Genomic DNA, 20,298 nt, shown 5'->3' with positions numbered 1-20,298 from the left:
AGCTTTCATCTTAAAACTACCATAAGGCACTACTTTTCAAATAGGCAACTCTAAGCCTTATACATTTAGTACGAGAATTGAAAAGAGCACTAGACAGAGTAAGAAGTCGTTTAACTTTTGTGTGTCAGTTCCTTCATTTGTAAAATGGAGATAACATTACTATCATCATAGGATTGAGAAAAAAGTCTTCTTCATACTATAAAGTACTATATAAATTTAAACTTATATAATTTGCAGAGAAGGAAATGGGTTCAGATAGGTTAAGTGATTTATATGAAATAACATATTTAGGATCAGAATCTAAGCCTCCCAATTCGCAGTCCAATATTATTCCATTACAACACTCTATGTAGCCTTCATTTCTTTGTCATCATAGGAACCATTAACAATTCTTATCTTAATAAAAATGCAACAATCAGAAAATCCGAAAAGATTTTGTTGTTTGATGGCAAACTCTGCATCCCCCATCTCAAACCTCTTCCTTAAAAACTAATTTACCATGAGGGAAAATGAAAATCACCTTTAAATAAACACATTATCTGAGGATATTAGGACAATATCTTTCAATGATATGTTTGACCTGATGATTAAGAATGATAATTAGCAAATGAACAGATGAAAAAATATCACACTACAACAATGGGCACATAAACTTCTGAAGATGATGAACAAAACGAATTTAAGTGCCATTAGTACAAAGCGTTGTTTTAAAGTAAAAAATATGGCACTTAAATGATAAGAATGAAGTTCAAAAGGCATTAATTAAAATAAAACACTGATGGTATTTGCATTAGAGTTTGCTGAAGAGAGTCATAGAGATGTAGCAGATATATAGGTCTAGCTTCAGACTCAAGAGGACCTGCTGTCAGATGCTGCCTCCATGATATACTGATTATGTTCCCCTGGACAAGTCATTAATCTGTTAATGCCCCAAACAATTCTATAAGCTTCTAAATTACAGAAGAACTGACATCTGTATTAGTACATGGAGTTTCTTCCCAGATGAAATCACAGATCTGTTTTTCTTTTAAGTTGCTGAAATTTTGAATTGTATAGTAAAATAGCAGCTTAATATTTGCTGAAAAGCGAAATAATATCTCTCTTAACAAAGAGGTTGCTTTCTGGTAACACAATTCATTGTCAGAAACTTTGTAAGTAGAGGTAGAAATAAGGAGAAAAAATGATGCATTCCAAGACATGGTTTCTCTACCTGCAATAGTTTTGAGATCCACTGCCATTAACCTCTTCTTCACTTAAGGAAGGTGTAGCTCCCTAGCTTTCTAGATTAAGTAGATTAATGGGAGTATGCCCATCTCTCTTATGATGATGATGCTAGATGCTAGATAGGTACAATCTGGGTAATGCCTACCGTAGTCTCAGAAATAGATCCCTACCTTCAGCATTTTATTCAAACCTTCTCTGGAATGGAAGAGATGATTAAATGTTTCAGTTTATATAGTTCAAGCCACAAGAGCAGACAGGTAGTAAATAGTCCTGGAAAAAATGTTTCACCCATAATGCATTTTGTTGTTGTTCAGTTATTTCAGTCGTGCCCAACCTTTGTGACCCCATTTTTTTGGCAAAGATTTGCCATTTCCTTCTCCAGCTCATTTTACAGATGAGGAAACAGGCAAAGAAGGTTAAGTGACCTAACCAGCGTCACACAGCTACTAAGTATCTGTGGCAAATTTGAACTTAAGAAGATGAGTCTTCTGACTCCAGGCCTGGCACTGTGCCACCTAGCAGCCCAATTCTATCAATAAGAAGACAGTAAATCAGTTCTTTTACCATAGATAATTTGCCATGGTAAAAACAGTTAAAAGCACTTTCTTATATAGCTATGTAAAATGGAATAAGATAAGGATAGAGACTGAATCTATGATTTCATTGGTACTGGGAACTCCAAAATAAGGAGACAAGAGAGGAAGGGAGAAGATTCCTAAAAGGGGCTGCATTTGATTTCAGTAAAGGATTGCTGTGTAGGAGGGGAAGGACTAATGTAAGTAAAGGTAGAGAGGCTGGAAAGGGTTAATAGGGTTATGGCAAATAGTTAAAATGGTTGTATGGCAAATAAAATGAAATAAAATTAGAAAGACAGGGTGGTCCCAGATGGTAGAAGACTTTGAATGTCTAGCTAAGGAGTTTGAATTTTACTCATTAGGCAAAAGGAAATCATTTCAAGGTTTTGAATGGTGACATGATCACATCCATGTATAAGGAAGATAAATCTGAAAGAGATTAACATTAGATATACAAGGGGAGAGTGAAGAAGGAGTCAGATATCACCAAAGTTTCAAACAGGTAAGTCTGAATGAACTGATGATCCCATACAGAAATAGTGAATTCACAAAGAAAGACTTATTTTGGGAGAAAAATATTAAACTTGATTTTTTTTTTTTTTAGGTGAGGCATGCAGGTGGTAATAACCTATATATAGCCTGTGGTACAGCTCTGGACCTAGAGGAGGTCAAAGCTGGAGATATGATGTGAGATTTGTTTATACAGAGATAAATCAATTAAAGATACAGGAATAAACAATATTGCCAAGATTTAATGTACTTACATCAGAGACAAAAAGAACTACTATCCTTTTGTGAAAAATTATCTCTCCAGTAGGGGAAATTTTAATAATTCTTTGTAAAAACTCAGTTAACTCTTTCTGTTCAGGTGTCCACACCCTATTGTTTAGAAGACTAAAAGGAGGTAATTTTACTTATGCATGGTACCATTGGTAGTATTACAAAATCAGGTTTATCTTGTTAGCTCTCAGGAATATTAGAAGGACCTTGTGACAAGAAATCTTTAACATTGTGGCATGCTCTTCAGTAGTATGGTGTTCAATGTATATGCTATTTGTATTTCCAAACTAATAATTTGAGATAAAGTTTACTTCCTCCTCATAAACAACAAAACAATAATAAAATACAAATAAAACTCAGATGTTCTTATCATCAAGGTCACTGCTAACTGTGTTACACTTTTCTCTTTATCCTAATAGAAAGTTCAGACATAGAGGAAATAGCTTAGTTTTTCAAACAGCAACTGGAACCCTTGGGGAACAATTCACTCCGGTCAGATGTCCCAAATATGACAGCTTACATATCAATGCATATCAGTAGTTTATTGGAAGTTTTCCTGAAAAGTATCATATACTTTCTATAGTGCTAGTATCACATTTTAGGAAGTAAGTTAATAAACTGGAATACATCCAAAAAAGAGTGATTGGATGGTGAAGGACCTGCAAAATATTCCATAGCAAAATTATTTGAAAGAACTTAAGATGTTTAGCCTTAATAGAAGAACGCTTTGTGGAGACAACAGCTATGAAGTATTTGATGAACTGTGATGTAAAAGAGGGATTAGACTTGTTTTACTTGACCCCCAAGAGTAATAACTAGAAGTAGCAAGAGGTTAATTTCAATTCCTTATCAAAAACATTTTTCCAACAACGCTAACATAGTCCAAAAGTAAAATAAGCTGCTTCAGGACATGCTGAGTTCATTATCATCAAGTGGACACCATATGATGATCTGTCAGATATGTTGTAGAGTTGAACAAGGGACCTCTCTGATGGCCTGTTTCACAGACCTCTACACAAAGTGATTTTACATGATGCAAATTTGCCTATGGATGTTGGGAAGGGAGGGAGGAGGCTGGCATACGGTTCAAGGAGCCAAGGACAAAGAAGAGCAGGAGGAGGAAGACATAGGGTCCTCACGGGAACCTAGAGGAAGAACATAAAGTGAAGAAGACATGTGGGGGCCAGACACAAACACAGGACAGGACAGGTGTGACACACAGGGGCTGGGGATAGACACACAGCACCCAAGTACGAATGGACAGAGGATGCGAACCAGAGCAGGACAAAGGTCTCCTCTCAAGCCAAACCCTTGATCCAGTGCCAGTGACAGTCTCTCCCTGCATCTGCTCTGCTTTCACTTGGAGGGTTTTGTTTCTTTGTGGTAAGGGGCGAGAAGCCATGGAATGTCAAGTAGAGGAGTAAGAGTGAAGAGAAAGAACACAGTATTGTAAAGTTAACACAGGGATTTTTTGGGAATGTGGATTTCTTTTAGCATTCTCGACATAAAGTTGAATTTACATAATGAGATAAAGCAAGAAGTGTCTATATATAAAACTCTGGTTTTTCAATGTTTGTGCTACGCACAAAATAATAGTAACAAATATAAATGACATGTAACAAAATGATGGATTACTTAAGTGGTAATTTTACATAGCATGACATAGTAGATAGAAGGCCACTCTTGCAATCAGGAAGACTCATATTTAACTGTGAAACCACAGGCAAATTACTTTATTTCTAAGTGCCTCAGACAAATATAAATGACAAACAAATTACCAATATCCATCAATGGAAAAATTTCCACACCAAGAGTTCTCCACACCTATGAATTCCTAGATCCAAACACCCTCCTGGCTAATTAATGATATTAGTTGGCACACCTTCATCTTAAAACTCGTCTTTTTCAATTAAATTTTCCTACAAATATTCATACCAACAATTTCTCCAATCGTAAAGAACTGTTTTTATGAAATTTTAAGGCTATTTTTCAATGCAATTAATTAACCTAACCATAACCAAAGTGTGATGGTCAAACTATCTCCTACCCCACAATCCCCAATTCTGACATTCCATTTTTCTTTCATAATTACAATCACTTTTATATTTAATAATAATTGCCCCATCCAAATATTTTCCCCTCATTCCATGATTTAACTCTTCTTTCATAAGATAATTTTTTATTTATACATTTCCTACAACTTTCTATATCTCTTCTTTAATTGATATTTCACCTTCATTTGTAAGGATTAACTGAATAGGAAAATACTATTCACTAACAGATTCATTTGTATCTATACTATTAATGGATCTTTTATGTCCATGTGAAAGTTAACAAAGACATAGAAAAAGTCCTCTAAAAATAAACCTTTATAAAATATTATCAATGTCCACTACAAATGTTTGGCAAGATATATGTGTCCTTAGTAGTATAGTTCTGAGCTGCATGTGGCTGTTTGTCCCTTCATAGTGATAGTTATTTTATTTAGTGTCTCTTCATTGCAAGCTATTCTTCTCTTTCGTTATTTATTGATTCTACCTTTTGCTACTTTCATGCCTATTGTGTCCTTTTTATACTTCTTGAAAATTTCTTTTCCTTTCCCTGAGCTTCTTGACTTCTGAGGGAAAAAGAAAAGCTGATCTTTTGTAGACAATTACCAGTCAAAGCGCTCCTATCCTTTGATGAAGGAAATTAAGAAACCAAAGTGTGTTGGTTTTAATCACAGAATTTCAGAACTGGCAGAGAACTTGTAGCTCATTATTTACTTAAAACCCCACATTTTGTACATGACAAAACTGAGGTCCAGTTAGATTAAGCGATTGGTTTAAGGTCCCATGGCTACTTAGGGTCTGGGCCAATTTCCTTAAAGCAGGGCATGGTTCTTTGTTACGCTGCCTCCTTTTGAAGTAACAAAATTGTTGTCACTTAAAATGACAAGGTTTTATTTGTACAAAGTTACTGTCTTTAAAATTTCTGAGAGCAGCTGGCAGGGTAAATTCTAACACTTATTTAGCAAACTGATCAAAACTGACTATTAAAACATAGAATCCAATTCAATTTTTGATCAAAGAGAAGAAGGTCCTTCATGGAAAAATAGTTATGTTCCCCAAGAGATATAGCAAGCAACATTTTAACTGCCACCTTAACTAAAAGAAGAAAAAAAGAGGGGGACATTTTTGCTTGAGATTCTTAAGGAATTGGGCCACCAATTTCTTTATTTCCATTCATTCAGTAAGTATCAAGTTCTTGCTTTGTACAGGCACTTGTGTTACATGCTGTGTGTGAGAGTGGGGGAGGAAGGGGCAGAGTTGGGGAGAGAAAGAGTGGAACAAAAATAAATAAAATACTATCCCGTCTTTGGGGAAAGTTAAGACATATACACAAATCACTATAATATAAGGCAAAATGTGGCAACAGGTGATATCATTTAAAATGGATTTTTCTTTAAACAAAACAAGTCAGAAAACTGCTTAAATTCTTACAAAGCACTTTACATTCTCATTTGATCTTCACAACAATCAAGTCAAATAGGCAGTTAAGGCATTATTATCCCCATTTAGCAGATAAGGAAACTGAAACTCAGAGAATTTAAGAGGTAAGTCTATGGTACCATGGCTGGAAAGTGTCAGAAAGGGTATTCTTACCCAGGTTTGCTCCTGACCCCAAGTTCAGGCTCTTTCCACAGCACCACACTGCTAGAAAAGATAAAAAGTGCTATTGGAGATAGGAAAGACCACTTCTAGCAGAGGAGAAAGGGTAAAGGAGCTAATTTTTGAACTAGGCTACAAAGGATAAGATGGATTTTGAATAATGAAAATTTGCAGGAGGGTTGAAGATGTAGAAAGAGAAGTATAGTACAAAGTGTAGAGCATGTTCATGGAACAATCAACAATACATTTTGCAGGGCCTACAGGGTATACCTAAGATAATAGCTGAAGATAAGTAAATAAGTAAGTAAATAGAGATTGCAAAGACCAAGCTAAGCCATAAGGAAATTAATCTTTTGGTGGTACAAAGAATGTATTCAAGGGGTGATGAAACTGGAAGTGGGAAAAATAAACGGAGGCAATCAATGAGGATTTTAAGACCTTTTCTGGGTCTTTAAACTGATTTAGAGGTGTTGTTGACTATCATTCACACAATAAGGGCCCTAATGCTGAGTATTAGTGTATATTGAGAGGGCAGCAACTACATTGAAATATTTTATTTGCACACTATCCATAGACAAATTTATAGAAAAGTAGTGAATTCACCAGATGCTGTAACATAATAGCTGGAAGTAAGCATAAATGAGTGGCCAGGATCTAACAAAAGAAGGAATTTTGAAGGGCTTCCTTTCTGGAAGGAGCAGACGAAAACATGTACTATATTTGTTTGTATAAATAAAAAGACTGAATGAGATAAAATATTCCTGAATACTTCTATTTAAAAAGACAATCAAGATTTATGAATTCTTCTTGAAATTTGCAACTTATTTCCTATAAATCAATTGTAACTATAATTTACATATCTTCTATGAATCATGTCTGTCAAAAATTTTCCTTATAAAAATAGTGTTAATAATACTTTTTCTATTCACTGTATTGTAATGTACAATAGAATACACTTCTACAAAATTAAAACTCCTTTTAAAAAAACCACTTATATACTTGAAACCCACCTTTTTCAATTAAATTTCCTACAAATACTCACATCAAAAATTTCTCCAAATTGTAAAATCACTGGAAAAATAGATTTTATAAAATTTTGGGGCCATTTTTCAATACAAAAATTATTAATAATAACTCAAAGTGTGCTATTCAAACCTGCCAATAAAAGTCCTTTTATATCTCCCACTCCTACCCCCTAATTTTGACATTTTATTTTTTTTCTTTCAAATTAGTATCATTTTAAATGTGATAGTAACTGCTCCTATCCAGATATTTTCCCCTTACTCCATAAAGGATTAACTAAATAGGAAAAAAGACAAGTCACTAACAGATTTATTTGTTTCTATATTATCAATGTATATTTTATGTACATTTGTAAGAAAACAAAGACTTATAACAAGTCCTCTAATAATAAAACTTTACATAGTATTTCAAATGTCCACTATAAACATTCAGTAAGACCAAAAAAAAATTATAGAATGACAGAATTTAAACAAATTCCTATTATTCCTGAGCATAAAACTTTAATTGTGTGCTTTAAAATAAAGTACTGAAGTTCCAAGAATGCTGTTAACTCCTCTACTTTTTTCTTTTTATATACAGAAAGAAATGCTGACATTAAAACAAAAAAGTCAATGATTAAGAACTAAAATGTAAAGGATTTCCTAAAACTCTGGGCTCTTAGCATCTACAGTTATTTTAGTAATCACATTTATAAATGCTTTGCTTTCAGTAGTGAATTCTTATAACTCAGAATGTATAGTACTTAAAATAATGGCTGGAAAATATCCATTTTATTTTTAAATCTTATTATAGTCATTCTAGCAATACTTAATAAACAATCAAGAAGTCATTAATACCACTTATCTTCCTATATTTATACCAATAAAATAAAATAATGGTAATTTAAAATACTTTCAAATATTTACACACACACACATACATTTTTTTCTGCTGGTATCCCTTGGTCAATCACTATGATGATAATCTTACTTAAGACTGATGCTGACTACAAAACCAACAGGACACCCATAATCTAAATTTAAATAAACGTAATTGGGCTTATTTTCACTAATAAAATGATTATGTCAATTACAGTAAAAGTAAGTTTAATATCCTTATTTTCAACACTCATCTGATTAGTAATTATTACAATCAGAAAAAAATAATTCTCTCCACCCTCCAAGTTAAACTAGATATGTACTTTGGGGAAGAGACACAGATGCTATAAACTTCAGATGAGAAAATTCTCCAAATGATCTTTCAATACAGTATTAGAGAAGTTAGAGAGGATTGCAACAGTTAGATGTACACATATATCAACTGTGATGATGATGGCAGTTTCTAATTTTCTCATATGTACATGCTATTAATAACACAATAGGCCATACTCTCTAAAGGCAAAAAAATAAGCTCTACTTTCTTGGTATACCTTAAAGGACTGGAAAAATTAGACAAGTCTAATTTGAAAATACTAGACAATATTTCTTTCAAGATTTTATATTTGCCCAAGCCTTTTTAGTATTTCTTATTATGGGGTGTGTGTATATATGTCTGTATAACTGCAGCTATAGTTATATGTTCCCCCTTAAGTACATGTAGTTATATGTTCCCTGTTAAGTATTTATCCAAATACAGTATAAACTCCTTGAGAGAGGGGCAATTTCATTTTTGCCTTTGTATCTCTAACACCTAGCATAAAGCCCTTAATAAACTTATTGAATTGAAATGAACTGTAGACTACAGTTTTATAACACTAGCTTTAAATTCTATATAATAAACTTCATTTCTGTTTTTGCAGATTGATCTTTTTCAGAAATCAATATGTGCAATGAAATCTAGAGCCTTTATTTCCACTTAGTCTATTTCCTTATTTTTAAAAAAAAATCTTTCCTTCAACAAAATTTCATAATCAACAGGAACCTAAATCCATTTTTCCTGAAGATAAAAATCTAACAATGTTTTAACACATATTAAAAGAAACTATCTGATATTTATGAGATTTGGTTACTAGTAACAGTGAAAAATATTTTAACTTTTATGAATTACCTTAACAAAATCTCTATCAGTTTTCTCCTTCCATTCTTCTCCAAATACAGTAGAAAATGATCCTAAAGCTATAAGCATAAAAAATACATTAAGTAAAAAGAAAGTATACATTTTCATTTAAATCCTTACTAATATCCATAAGTTTGAAAAATCTTCAACAATGAAAGGCCATTTTAAAGTTTCCTATTGATTAAAAAATACTTTTATGGTAAAATACAGTACATTTCATTATTGTAGTGATTGAAGGAAACAATCAAATGGTCTATATTTCATGTACCTATAACTCTTACACCCTAAATAGCTACAATTTTTGGTTTTGTGGGTACCCAGAAAGAAATAATTTTAGGAAATAGCTAAAAAGTATTTAGTTTTCACTTATATGGGGAAAAAATATTTAAGTCACAAGTCAATCCATGGCTGCCCCAACATGCCGTATCTAATGAAACTTTATATAAGATCATATGTTATCCCAACACTGTTATAACTATTATGTCTTATATCATATTCAGGTAATGGAATCTGTACCCTAATATAATCATTTTATATTACGTGGAACATTCATGATAAAATCTAGAGATGAACTCTGGTGGTAAAATCCTCATATTGTTAAGAATCCCCACAAATGGCAGCTTGTTTTATTTTACAAAACCTAAATAATCTAAGTTGTGATTCATTTGGGTAAATTTTTTTGGTGGGGGAAGGGTATAGGGTGGAGAAAGTTTCATTTAATGAAATAATTCTTATGTAGAAGACAACCAATTAGTTATCAGTTGGCTGATAATGTTTTATTTATCCATCATACTAATGCGTACATATATTAACAAATATTCTTCCCTACCATTTCTCAAAATGGGGGAACTCATAATATTTATTAAAGAACTGCCAGCAAATCAATAGAATATGCCTATCTTTAATTGAGAGCCTTACCTTAAAAATGAGATACTTGCAATGAGTTATTTAGTAATGAAAGAGTTAATTCAATATTGCTCTTAAAATATAACAGTACAGTGACAAATACTGGCAATGTGAAAATTATACTTTATATGATATCACAACAGTTAAAAAATAAAAGCCAAACAATACATGTGACAAAGAGTTTAGATAAGATATTTTCAGGAAAAGTGTTGAAATTGTGATATTCATATGTCCCTTTAAAAAATAGAATCCAATTCTAAATATTAAGTAAAATAATGTTACTATTAAAATATCCCAAACAGTTTACATCAAAGCAACTAATATTTTAAAATCCACACATGTAACAAAAATATAACTGTAATATTTCTGTTACATAAGACATTTTCTGGAATTTCTATTAACATTAATTCTTTTAGGCTACTAGAAGGCTATTTTAAGGAATAGGTGTAATAACTTATAATAATAAATAATAGTTGGGTTACTGCATTTCTTAAATCAACAAACACAAAAAGTACTTTGCCCAGTAAAGCGTGATCAACATACCAAAAACAAAATTCATTTGTTTTCCTTGAAAAATAAAATAATTTATTTACTGAGTTCCCTTCTCAAATTGAATCTGTCAATGATATTTTAAAGGGGATAATGTATTAAATAATAATGTTATTATTTTAAAGATATTAGATAAATTGATAAATAAGATTACTGACATGCAGTCTGGTACATTGGAAAGAATGCAAGATTTGTTGTCAAGAGATATAGGTTTAAATAATGGCACTGATTTATTAAGGGATACTGTAAGAAAGTTGCACAATCTATTCAAGGTTCAGTTTCCAAATCTATAAAATGAGCAGAATGATTGCACTACTTACCTCACAGAGTTGTTACAGAAAACACTTGGCAAACTACTTATTTGTACCATGCATACACCCAATATACTATGGGATACTCAAGCTTTTTATTACATGAAATTCTTGTTTAATATTCTACAAAACAAACATTCCACATTAGGAAAAAAATGTGAAATGTCTTTGAGAAATGTTACGTCTACTTTATAAAAGCTTAAATTTAAAATCTGATCCTTTGAAATAAACACGGTCCCTTAAAAATCTTAACTGTTTTAAAACATCAAAACTTAGGAAAAATTATTTTCTACTGATACCTAAAAGCCTCATCTGACAATTAAACAAGGTCTTCATAAGTTCTTTTAGTACTTGAAAATTTTAAATATACCTATAATTTAGGTTAAAGATATACACAGGGAAAGAAATCTGTAAACAATAATTAAAGGCAAATTTATTATGTTTAACCACAAACATAATAAAAAAGTAAACTTATTTTCTCATTTCAGAAAATGAGATGTGACAAATGAAAAACAGCTACTAAAGAGAAAATAATGTTCCCAGGTATAAGAAAATCTGTTCTTAGCTTCAAGAAAATTCACCACTAACATTTATCAGATTGTTTCTGCCATACCTTCAACTTCAGTATTTAAAGTTTAAAAGTTGAGAAGTAATTTATGAAGACCCTCTAAAAACGGACCTAGAAAAATATTTCACTTTCTTAAGTAGATTTATTACACCAATTACTGAAAGAATAAAATCGTTCTTGTTCAAACATCAATCCTCAGCTACAGGGATGCCTTTTGGAAACTTTATCTTCAAGGTGCCAAAACTGAATATATTTTCTTTAGAGTGTGAGGTAACTTCCAACAAAAAGATTAACAGCTGATGAACATTAAAAGATTGGCTAAATGTTACAAATTTACATGTCCATAAACATTACCAGGGAAGTTGCAAAAGAAATCTTTGAGTAGTCCTCTAGAGAACCAAGAATCCCCTTGGTCCTTTCCATATCTTTCTAAAATTATTTTTATTTATTTATCGTCACACAGATATATCCATATCTACATCAATATCTATAACTAAAACCAAGTCCAAGTCAAATTCCAAGTAATCATATGTGGCAGAGTATATCCCAAAATAAAATATACTTATTAATATTAGACTTACAAAACCCACTAAACTGAAGTTGCAAACATTAAGTTATTTCATCAGAAAAATGCTTTATCACTAAATAACTAAATGCTTTATCACTAAGTGATTAAAAAATGTAAGTAATAATGATTTACAATATGATAATAAATTCCTAGTCTGTGTCCACAAAAGTTAAACATTCAGATTTCTAAATAATAAGAGAAAATGTATTATTTATTCTTTCATCTTATCCACTACTAAGAAATATTTTATAATGGCAATTTTATTGTTGAAGAACAAACAAGTATGGTTAAAGTAATTCTGGATAAACAAAACAGTAACATTTGGGGGAAAAGGGCCCAAAAATAATTCTATATTACTGCCAATCAGCTGATTTACAGAGCCATCTTGGCCATGACAACTATTGCCCTCTTTTTCCTACAAAGTGTAAGAGCAAGAAATATAATTTTGTAAGCTCTTAGCATAAAACAAATATAAACAATGGAAAATTTAGTCTAAAAACCAAAGTCAAACCTCCTTACAAAAAGAAAATTTCAGAGAATGTGAAAATAGTTTGATTTAAAATAAAACAACAAAAGCTTACAGCTTAAAAATATAAGCATGCCAAACATCTGATAAATCATAATAGGCTCATTCTGGCAGCAAATTTGTAAATACAGTGACTTACAAATTCAATTTTGGTTACATACTTATTTAGAAAAATGTGGTCATTTCTTTTTGTCAAAATAGCACAGAATTTAAGATAATTGAAAAAAAATTACTCAATTGAATTTAACATTTTAAGTGCAAACAGAATGTAAATTTACTACAACTGTGAAGTAATTTGTTGCTAAGCAACTTTTGTTATTAAGACTCACCACAAAAATTAATTTGTGGGTGGATAAACATGAAATATCACTTTCTATCTCATCAAAATACCAGAGGACTTGATGTCAGAAACAAGAAAAAAATTTTCCAACTTAATGCATGTATTATAGGATAATATATATGAAAAATGAAAAATTCTCCTTCTTATTGATCACTCCTTTATTCTTACCTTGATAAATACAATAAATTCAACTTAAAACTTACTGTCGTCAAACACCCCAGCATTAGCAAGTAATAAAGTGATGATTTTAGGGTCTTTTTCAAGTTGCATGACGTGCTTGCTTTCATTTGACAGAAGAGTGCATACATTAATAGCAAAGTCCACTTCATTTGGGAGTCCAGATAACAGGGAAAGCACCAATTTATTATAATCATTTGGCGAATTGAAGTCCATAGATAGCCCATAGCTTTGACGAAGATAATCTACCAAAGATATAAAATAGTAAAAAACAAAAGAAACCAATTACTCACATGTCTCATGGATAAACTACTACTTCACATAATTCCCTAAATTTTATTTGTAGCTAAAAAATTTGAGTAATTTTTTTTTAAAGAAAACAAGTTCAAACTTTGTTTTAAAACATATTAACTAGAACTGTATGGGTACAACCTTGTATATTCTTAAAATCTGCCTTACTTAATCTAAGATTATGCATCAATCATCTGTGATTTCATTACAGTAAGTACTCCCTCCAATGCCACTGACAGCAATACCTCTCTCTACTCAAGTAGATGCTCTGGGTGAAATGCTAAAGGCCCCAAAACTCACCACCTAGCAGCCAATCAACTGGTAATGAGATTTTCTGAAGAAAGCCTGGCTGATCATTATGAAACAATCTGTCTTTCACTATGCCCATATTTAGGCTTTCCAGGTTAAGACCTGCTGGCACAGACTTTGAGAACCTCAGGTCGCCACCACATGCTACCCTACATCATTATTAAAATACAGAAAAATGCACATTCACTATAGGGTACTGTTTATATTTGGGGGATTTAAGCTTCACTGAGCCATGATTCTAAATCCACATGCATTGTTCATTTTAATACAGAATAATTTAATATTGTTCTAAGTTCATCCATATAAACCTTACTATATTTACCTGGAACTATTTCTTGGCTATTTAATGGTGGGGTTATTGAAGCTAGCAAATCTATAACCAAGGGTCAAGTGACACTGAATCTGGGAGCTTAACACAAAGACTTAGGGTGTGTAAAGTAAATATTTGCGAATTATGGTATCCCCTAAGTTTATATAATATTTGATTAATTCACAAAAGCTCCTCAACTTTAGTTCAAAAAAATCTTATTGCCAGGTCCTGCATCTAGTGGCCCACAGCAAAGTCTTAGCAGCTGAGAAGGGGAGGGGAGGGCATGGGTAATGGAACACAGATCCAAAAAAGAGAAGGGGTTAAATATGAAAGTTGGAAGGGAAGGAAAAGAAATAGAGAAAGAAGAAATAAGGAAGGAAGAACAAGGATAGGAAAGGGAGAAAGGAGGAAGGAAGGGAAGTAAAGAAAGGAGAGGAAAGAGAAGGTGGGGAAGGAAGGAAGGAAGGAAGGAGAGATCATAAAAGCACATTAATATATACTTTAGAAACATCAGGATAGAAAAATTTTTAAAAATTTTTGACCCAAAGATGAGTTATCTATCATCACAAAACATCAAGTAAGAGAGGTAAGCAATTTCATTTTTCCCACCCCATTTTTCCCACCCTGAGCATACAAAGTAGTTCTAAGAATGCCTCCAACTACAAATATTTCAAGATAAGTATAAGAGTAATACATGATTAAAAAAGTCTTCATAAAACACAAAAGCTGATTAAATAAAATCATGTCAAATTTCTTAAACTTGAATAAAGAACCCTTATGGAAAACTCTGAATAGTAACAATAGAAGTATTCCCAGACTAAAATATATTGAATGAGATTCTGTTTCAATACAGATGAAACATGAATTCATGATAGGAAACCAAGTACAGTAAAGATTTCTCTTTTTAATAGTACTCTATATATTACTATACCTGTTTAAGGATGTCACTTAGACACAGTTTAATTATCAACAAATGCAAAATGTAAATTTAAAATTTCCTGGCTATTACTGAAGAATAAGATATGAGATATTTAATAAAAACTTGTCATATTTAATATGATTCCCTTTTTATGGGGTTGGGACCTACAATTTCATCAGTGTAGAGAGCATCCAGGTGAAAAAATAAATCTGCACAAATCTGGTTAATTACCCTGTCAGGGTCTTGCTTTCCTTGTACGTAAAATGAAGGCCTCACGCTAAAGGATTTCTCAGGTATTTTCCAACTCTACAATTCTATAATTTTAAGTAACCAATTTGAAGTTTTTGACTTTCACAATCTCTCTTCTGAAGAAACTGTCAATAAACAGAGTCTCATAGGATCACAGCATTGGATAACAGTAGCAGGAACAAAGACAGGATATACAAAATATATGAGAAAATAAATGCTTTCACAATGACTGTATGCGTGCGTGCGTACGTGCATGTGTGTGTGTGTAAAATTATAAAGGAAAAAAGAGAGGAAGAGGAGAAAGACCAAGTACTTAAGAAATTGAAAAATATTATAAACAGAATACCCAAATGTATTCACACTAATGGCAGTTATTAGCAAGAGTAGAAAATATTCCTAAAGGAACCTTTTAGAAACACATCATTCATTGTATCAATTTGAGAGGTTTAATTACAACAATTTACTACTACTAATAATAGCAAGCTATCACTTATATAACAGTGCCTTAAGGTTTCCAAAGCACTTTATAAGTTATATCATTTAATTCTCAAAACAACACTGGGAGGTAAATGCTATTACTATCCCTATTTTACAGATAAGGAAACTGAGACTTACACATAGCTATTAGGTGTCTTTGGCAGGAATCGAACCTAAATCTTCCAGATTAGCTACCTACGTATTTTATAGTAAAAATTTTATAGCGTAAATTAATCAAAACTGGAGTAGGCAATTTAACAAACTGCTGTTACAGATTTTTTTTTTGGTCTAGTCCAGTAATTTCATCAGCTCACGCAATTTACAGTAAGGAACTCCCTTCACAATCTAGATCATTGACTTCTATGTAATTTAGAGTCTAATTGAGTAGATTGAGGCATTAAAAAACTTAAGTGGGGGCAGCTAGATGGCGCAGTGGATAGAGCACCTGCCCTGAAGTCAGGAGGACCTGAGTTCAAATCCGGCCTCAGACCAAACACTTGACACTTACTAGCTGTGTGACCCTGGGCAAGTCACTTGACCCCAATTGCCGAAAACAAAAAAAACAAAAAACAAACAAACAAACAAAAAAATTAAGTGGCTTGATCATGAGCAATTTCAAATCAAGTATTTCTGAATAAAAGGCCATTCCTCTATCAATGAATGAGAAAGCCAACAAGTATTTATTGAACACTTAGTATATACACCAGGCACTGTGATGAGCACAGTAGATTCAAACAAAAGAAGTAAAAATAATCCCTGATAGCAAGGAACTTAAATTCTGGGGATAATGGCACTTCACTCTCAAAGTGGCTATGAGAATAAAATTAGAGTTTAACATAGTGGCTATCATAAATAGTTGCTAGATAAAGGCCAGCAATGATGACTATCATTATTATCATTACTATTACAACTACTACTACTCAGACAACATAAACATAAATAAGTACACGGGCAATCCTCAAAGTCTTAGTGCAGTTTTAAATTTTAATAGCTTAAAACTGCACTAAGACTTTAAAGGTTGGTTTGGTTTTTTGTTTTTTTTTGGTGAGGGCAACTGGGGGTAAGTGATTTGCCCAGAGTCACACAGCTAGTGAGGGTTATGTCTCTGAGGTTGGATTTGAACTCAGGTTCTCCTGACTCCAGGGCCAGTGCTCTATCCACTGTACCACCTAGCTGCCCCTAAGACTTTAAAGTTTTAATAGCTTAAAACTGTGCTAAAAATTTTGGCCTAGCTTAGATACCAGATACGTATAAGTGCCTTGATTTTTTTATAATTTACTGATTCATTTATTCAAAAGAATATAGGATCTTTTAAAAATTCTGCTCCCTCAACTTTAAGCTCTATTATAATATCTGTCCACTATAATTGCACTGAAAGGTAGGAATCTTATACTATTTTCCTTAGCACCAAATAATGAATGGAATCAAAGTTAGTTTTATATAGAAGTTACTTTCTAAATCATAACTACAGAAAACTGAATTATAATTGTGGTGATATGCTTTGATTCCTTCTCGAAATAATAAGTTATTGCTGTTCAAATTCAACTGGTGCTATCATTAGTATAAATCTGATATGTCATAGTCTCTATTTAAAATATATGCATATACATACACAAAGTAGTCTCTGAAAAAAAAATAAAAGAAGTAGGGTTAATAATCTGAGAGAAGGGATCCCTTTCTAGTACCACCTCAAATCAAGGTACCACCTCAAATCAAGGTACCACCAGCACTTTATCTCCTTGCACTTTAGAAAGATTATTTCCTTAGGTTCTCTCTTTGGTTGTTTTGTTCTTCTTGTTATTTTTTTTAACCCAAATGGTGTCATTCTCTTTCTAGGTTGTCTGTCCTTCTTCTCCCCAGGATAACTGAATTTGTTATTTGTGCTTTCCTTGCTTTCCTATTAGTGCTGGAGTTAGTTTAGATTAGGGTAAGAACTACTGGAGGCACTTTTATTGTTATTTTTTTTTTAAAAGATTCATTGATGTATTTTTAGTTTTCAACATTCACTTCCACAAGATTTTGAGTTCCAAATTTTCTCCCCATCTCATCCCTCCCCTAACCCCAAGACAATGTGCATTCTGAATACCCCTTCCCCTAATCTGCTCTCCCTTCTATCTCCCCACCCCTTCTCTTGTCCCCTTCCTCTTCTATTTTCCTGTAGGGAAGGATAGATTTCTGTAACCCATTGCCTGTATTATTTCCCAGCTGCATGTGAAAACAATTTTTTAACATTTGTTTTTAAAACTTTGGGTTCCAAATTTTCTCCCTTCCTCCCTCCCCACCCACCCTCATTGAGAAGGCAAGCAACCTGATAAAGGTTATGCTTGTGTAGTCATGCAAAACACTTCCATAGTAGTCATGCTGTGGAAAAAACTAACTACTTTTCCCTTCATCCTATCCCGACCCCTGTTTATTCTGTCTTTTGATCCTGTCCCTCCTCAGAAGTGTCTGCTTCTGATTATCCCCTTCCCCAATCTGCTCTCTACTCTATCATCCCCACCTCTTATCCCCTTCCCTCTATTTTCCTGTAGGGTAAGATAGTTTTTCATATCCTATTGAGTGTGTGTGGTATTCCTCCCTTAAGCCAAATCTGATGAGAATAAGGTTCACTAATTCCCTCTCACCTTCCCCCACTTCCCCTCCACTGTAAAAAGCCTTTTCTTGTCTGTTTTATATGAGATAATTTACCCCATTATACCTCTCCCTTTCTCCACCTCCCAGTATAATCCCCTCTCACCTCTTAATTTTATTCTCCAGATATCACCCATTCATCTTCAACTCACCCTGTGCCTTCTATCTATCAATCTATCTATACATATAATTACTTTTCCCTCCAACTACCCTAATACTGACAAAGGTCTCATGAGTTACAAATATCATCTTTCCATATAGGAATGTAAATAGTTCAACCTTAATAAGGCTCCTATGATTTCTCCTTCCTATTTACCTCTTCATGCTTCTCTTCAGTCTTGTATTTGAAAGTCAAATTTTCTATTCATCTCTGGTCTTTTCATCAAGAATGCTTAAAAACCTTCTATTTCACTGAATGTCCATTTTTTTTCCCCTGAAGGATTATATTCAGTTTTGCTGGGTAGGTGATTCCTGGCTGTAGTCCTATCTCCTTTGCCCTCTGGAATACCATATTCCAAGTCCTGTGGTTCCTTAATGTAGAAGCTGCTAAATCCTGTGTTATCCTGATTGTGTTTCCATAATACTTGAATTGTTGCTTTCTGACTGCTTGCAATATTTTCTCCTTGACCTGGGAACTCTGGAACTTGGTTACAATATTCCTAGGAGTTTTCTTTTGGGGATCTCTTTCAGGAGGTGATTGGTGGATTCTTTCCATTTCTATTTTACTCTCTGGTTTTAGAATACCAGGGCAGTTTTCCTTGATAATTTCTTGAAAGATGATGTCTAGGCTCTTTTTTTTTTTTTTTGATCATGGCTTTCAGATAATCCAATAGTTTTTAAATTATCTTTCCTGCATCTATTTTCCAGGTCAGTTGTTTTTCCAATGAGATATTTCACACTGTCTTTTATTTTTTTCATTCTTTTGATTTTGTTTTACAATGTCTTGATTTCTCAAAAAGTCACTAGCTTCCAATTGCTCCATTCTAATTTTTAAGGAAGTATTTTCTTCAGTGAGCTTTTAGACTTCCTTTTCCATTTAGCTAATTCTGCTTTTGAAGGCATTCTTCTCCTCATTGGCTTTTTGGACCTCTTTTGCCATTTGGGTTAGGCTATTTTTTAAGGTGTTATTTTCTTCAGTATTTTTTTTTAGGTCTCCTTTAGCAAGCAGTTGACTTGTTTTTCATGATTTTTTTGGATCACTCTCATTTCTCTTCCCAGTTTTCCCCCTACTTCTCTTACTTGCTTCTCAAAATCCTTTTTGAGCTCTTCCATGGCCTGGGACTGATTCATATTTTTCTTGGAGGCTTTAGATGTAGGAGCTTTGACTTTGTTGTCTTCTTCTGGTTGTATGTTTTGATCTTCTTTGTCACCAAAGAAAGATTCTATGGTCTGACTTTTTTTTGCAAATTTTGCTCATAATCCCAGCCAATTTGTTGAGTTTTAAACTCTTTGTTAAGGCAGGGGTCTGCTTCCAGGGTGGCCAATGTACTGTCCCAAGCTTTAGGGGTTTTGTGCAGCTGCTTTCAGAAATACTTCTAGGGACCTGCAAATTTTTAGTTCTTCCAAGGTGGTATGATCAAGGGTGAGGTGTTTACTCCCTTCCTAGCCTGTGCTCTGGTTTATGAGTGACCACAAGCACTCTTTTCTGCCTTGGAATTGTGAGGAGGATTCCCTCTCCACTGCCACCACAAGCTCCACCATGCCAGCACTCCTCCTTGCCCAAGGATCACCACCCAGAACTATGACCCAGATCCAAGCACAGGCAAAAGCAAGAGAATCCTGCCTCAGCACCAGCAAAAAGATCCCTGCAATTCCGCTCTTATCAGTAACTCAATTCCCCCTCAGTCTGTGGGCTGGGAGTTCTGGAAGCAGCCACCACTC

At 33.2% G+C, this 20,298-nt stretch overlaps 1 protein-coding gene across 1 annotated transcript in view; it reads right to left on the bottom strand.

Moving 5' to 3' along the window:
• ARID2 (AT-rich interaction domain 2) overlaps window positions 1–20,298 on the bottom strand; it is a 208,469-nt gene that overhangs the window by 75,045 nt on the left and 113,126 nt on the right. Inside the window, exons 5-6 of the mRNA XM_027858933.1 lie at window positions 13,258–13,476; window positions 9,278–9,345 (exon numbers count right to left, since the gene is read on the bottom strand). Of these exons, the coding sequence (XP_027714734.1) occupies window positions 9,278–9,345; window positions 13,258–13,476 (287 nt within the window). The remainder of the gene's footprint in view (window positions 1–9,277; window positions 9,346–13,257; window positions 13,477–20,298) is intronic.

This window comes from Vombatus ursinus, unplaced genomic scaffold, assembly GCF_900497805.2.
Source record: "Vombatus ursinus unplaced genomic scaffold, bare-nosed wombat genome assembly UNPS02013950.1, whole genome shotgun sequence".
In the NCBI taxonomy this organism is placed as follows: Eukaryota; Metazoa; Chordata; class Mammalia; order Diprotodontia; family Vombatidae; genus Vombatus; species Vombatus ursinus.
This window is presented reverse-complemented; position numbering and strand designations above follow the sequence as displayed.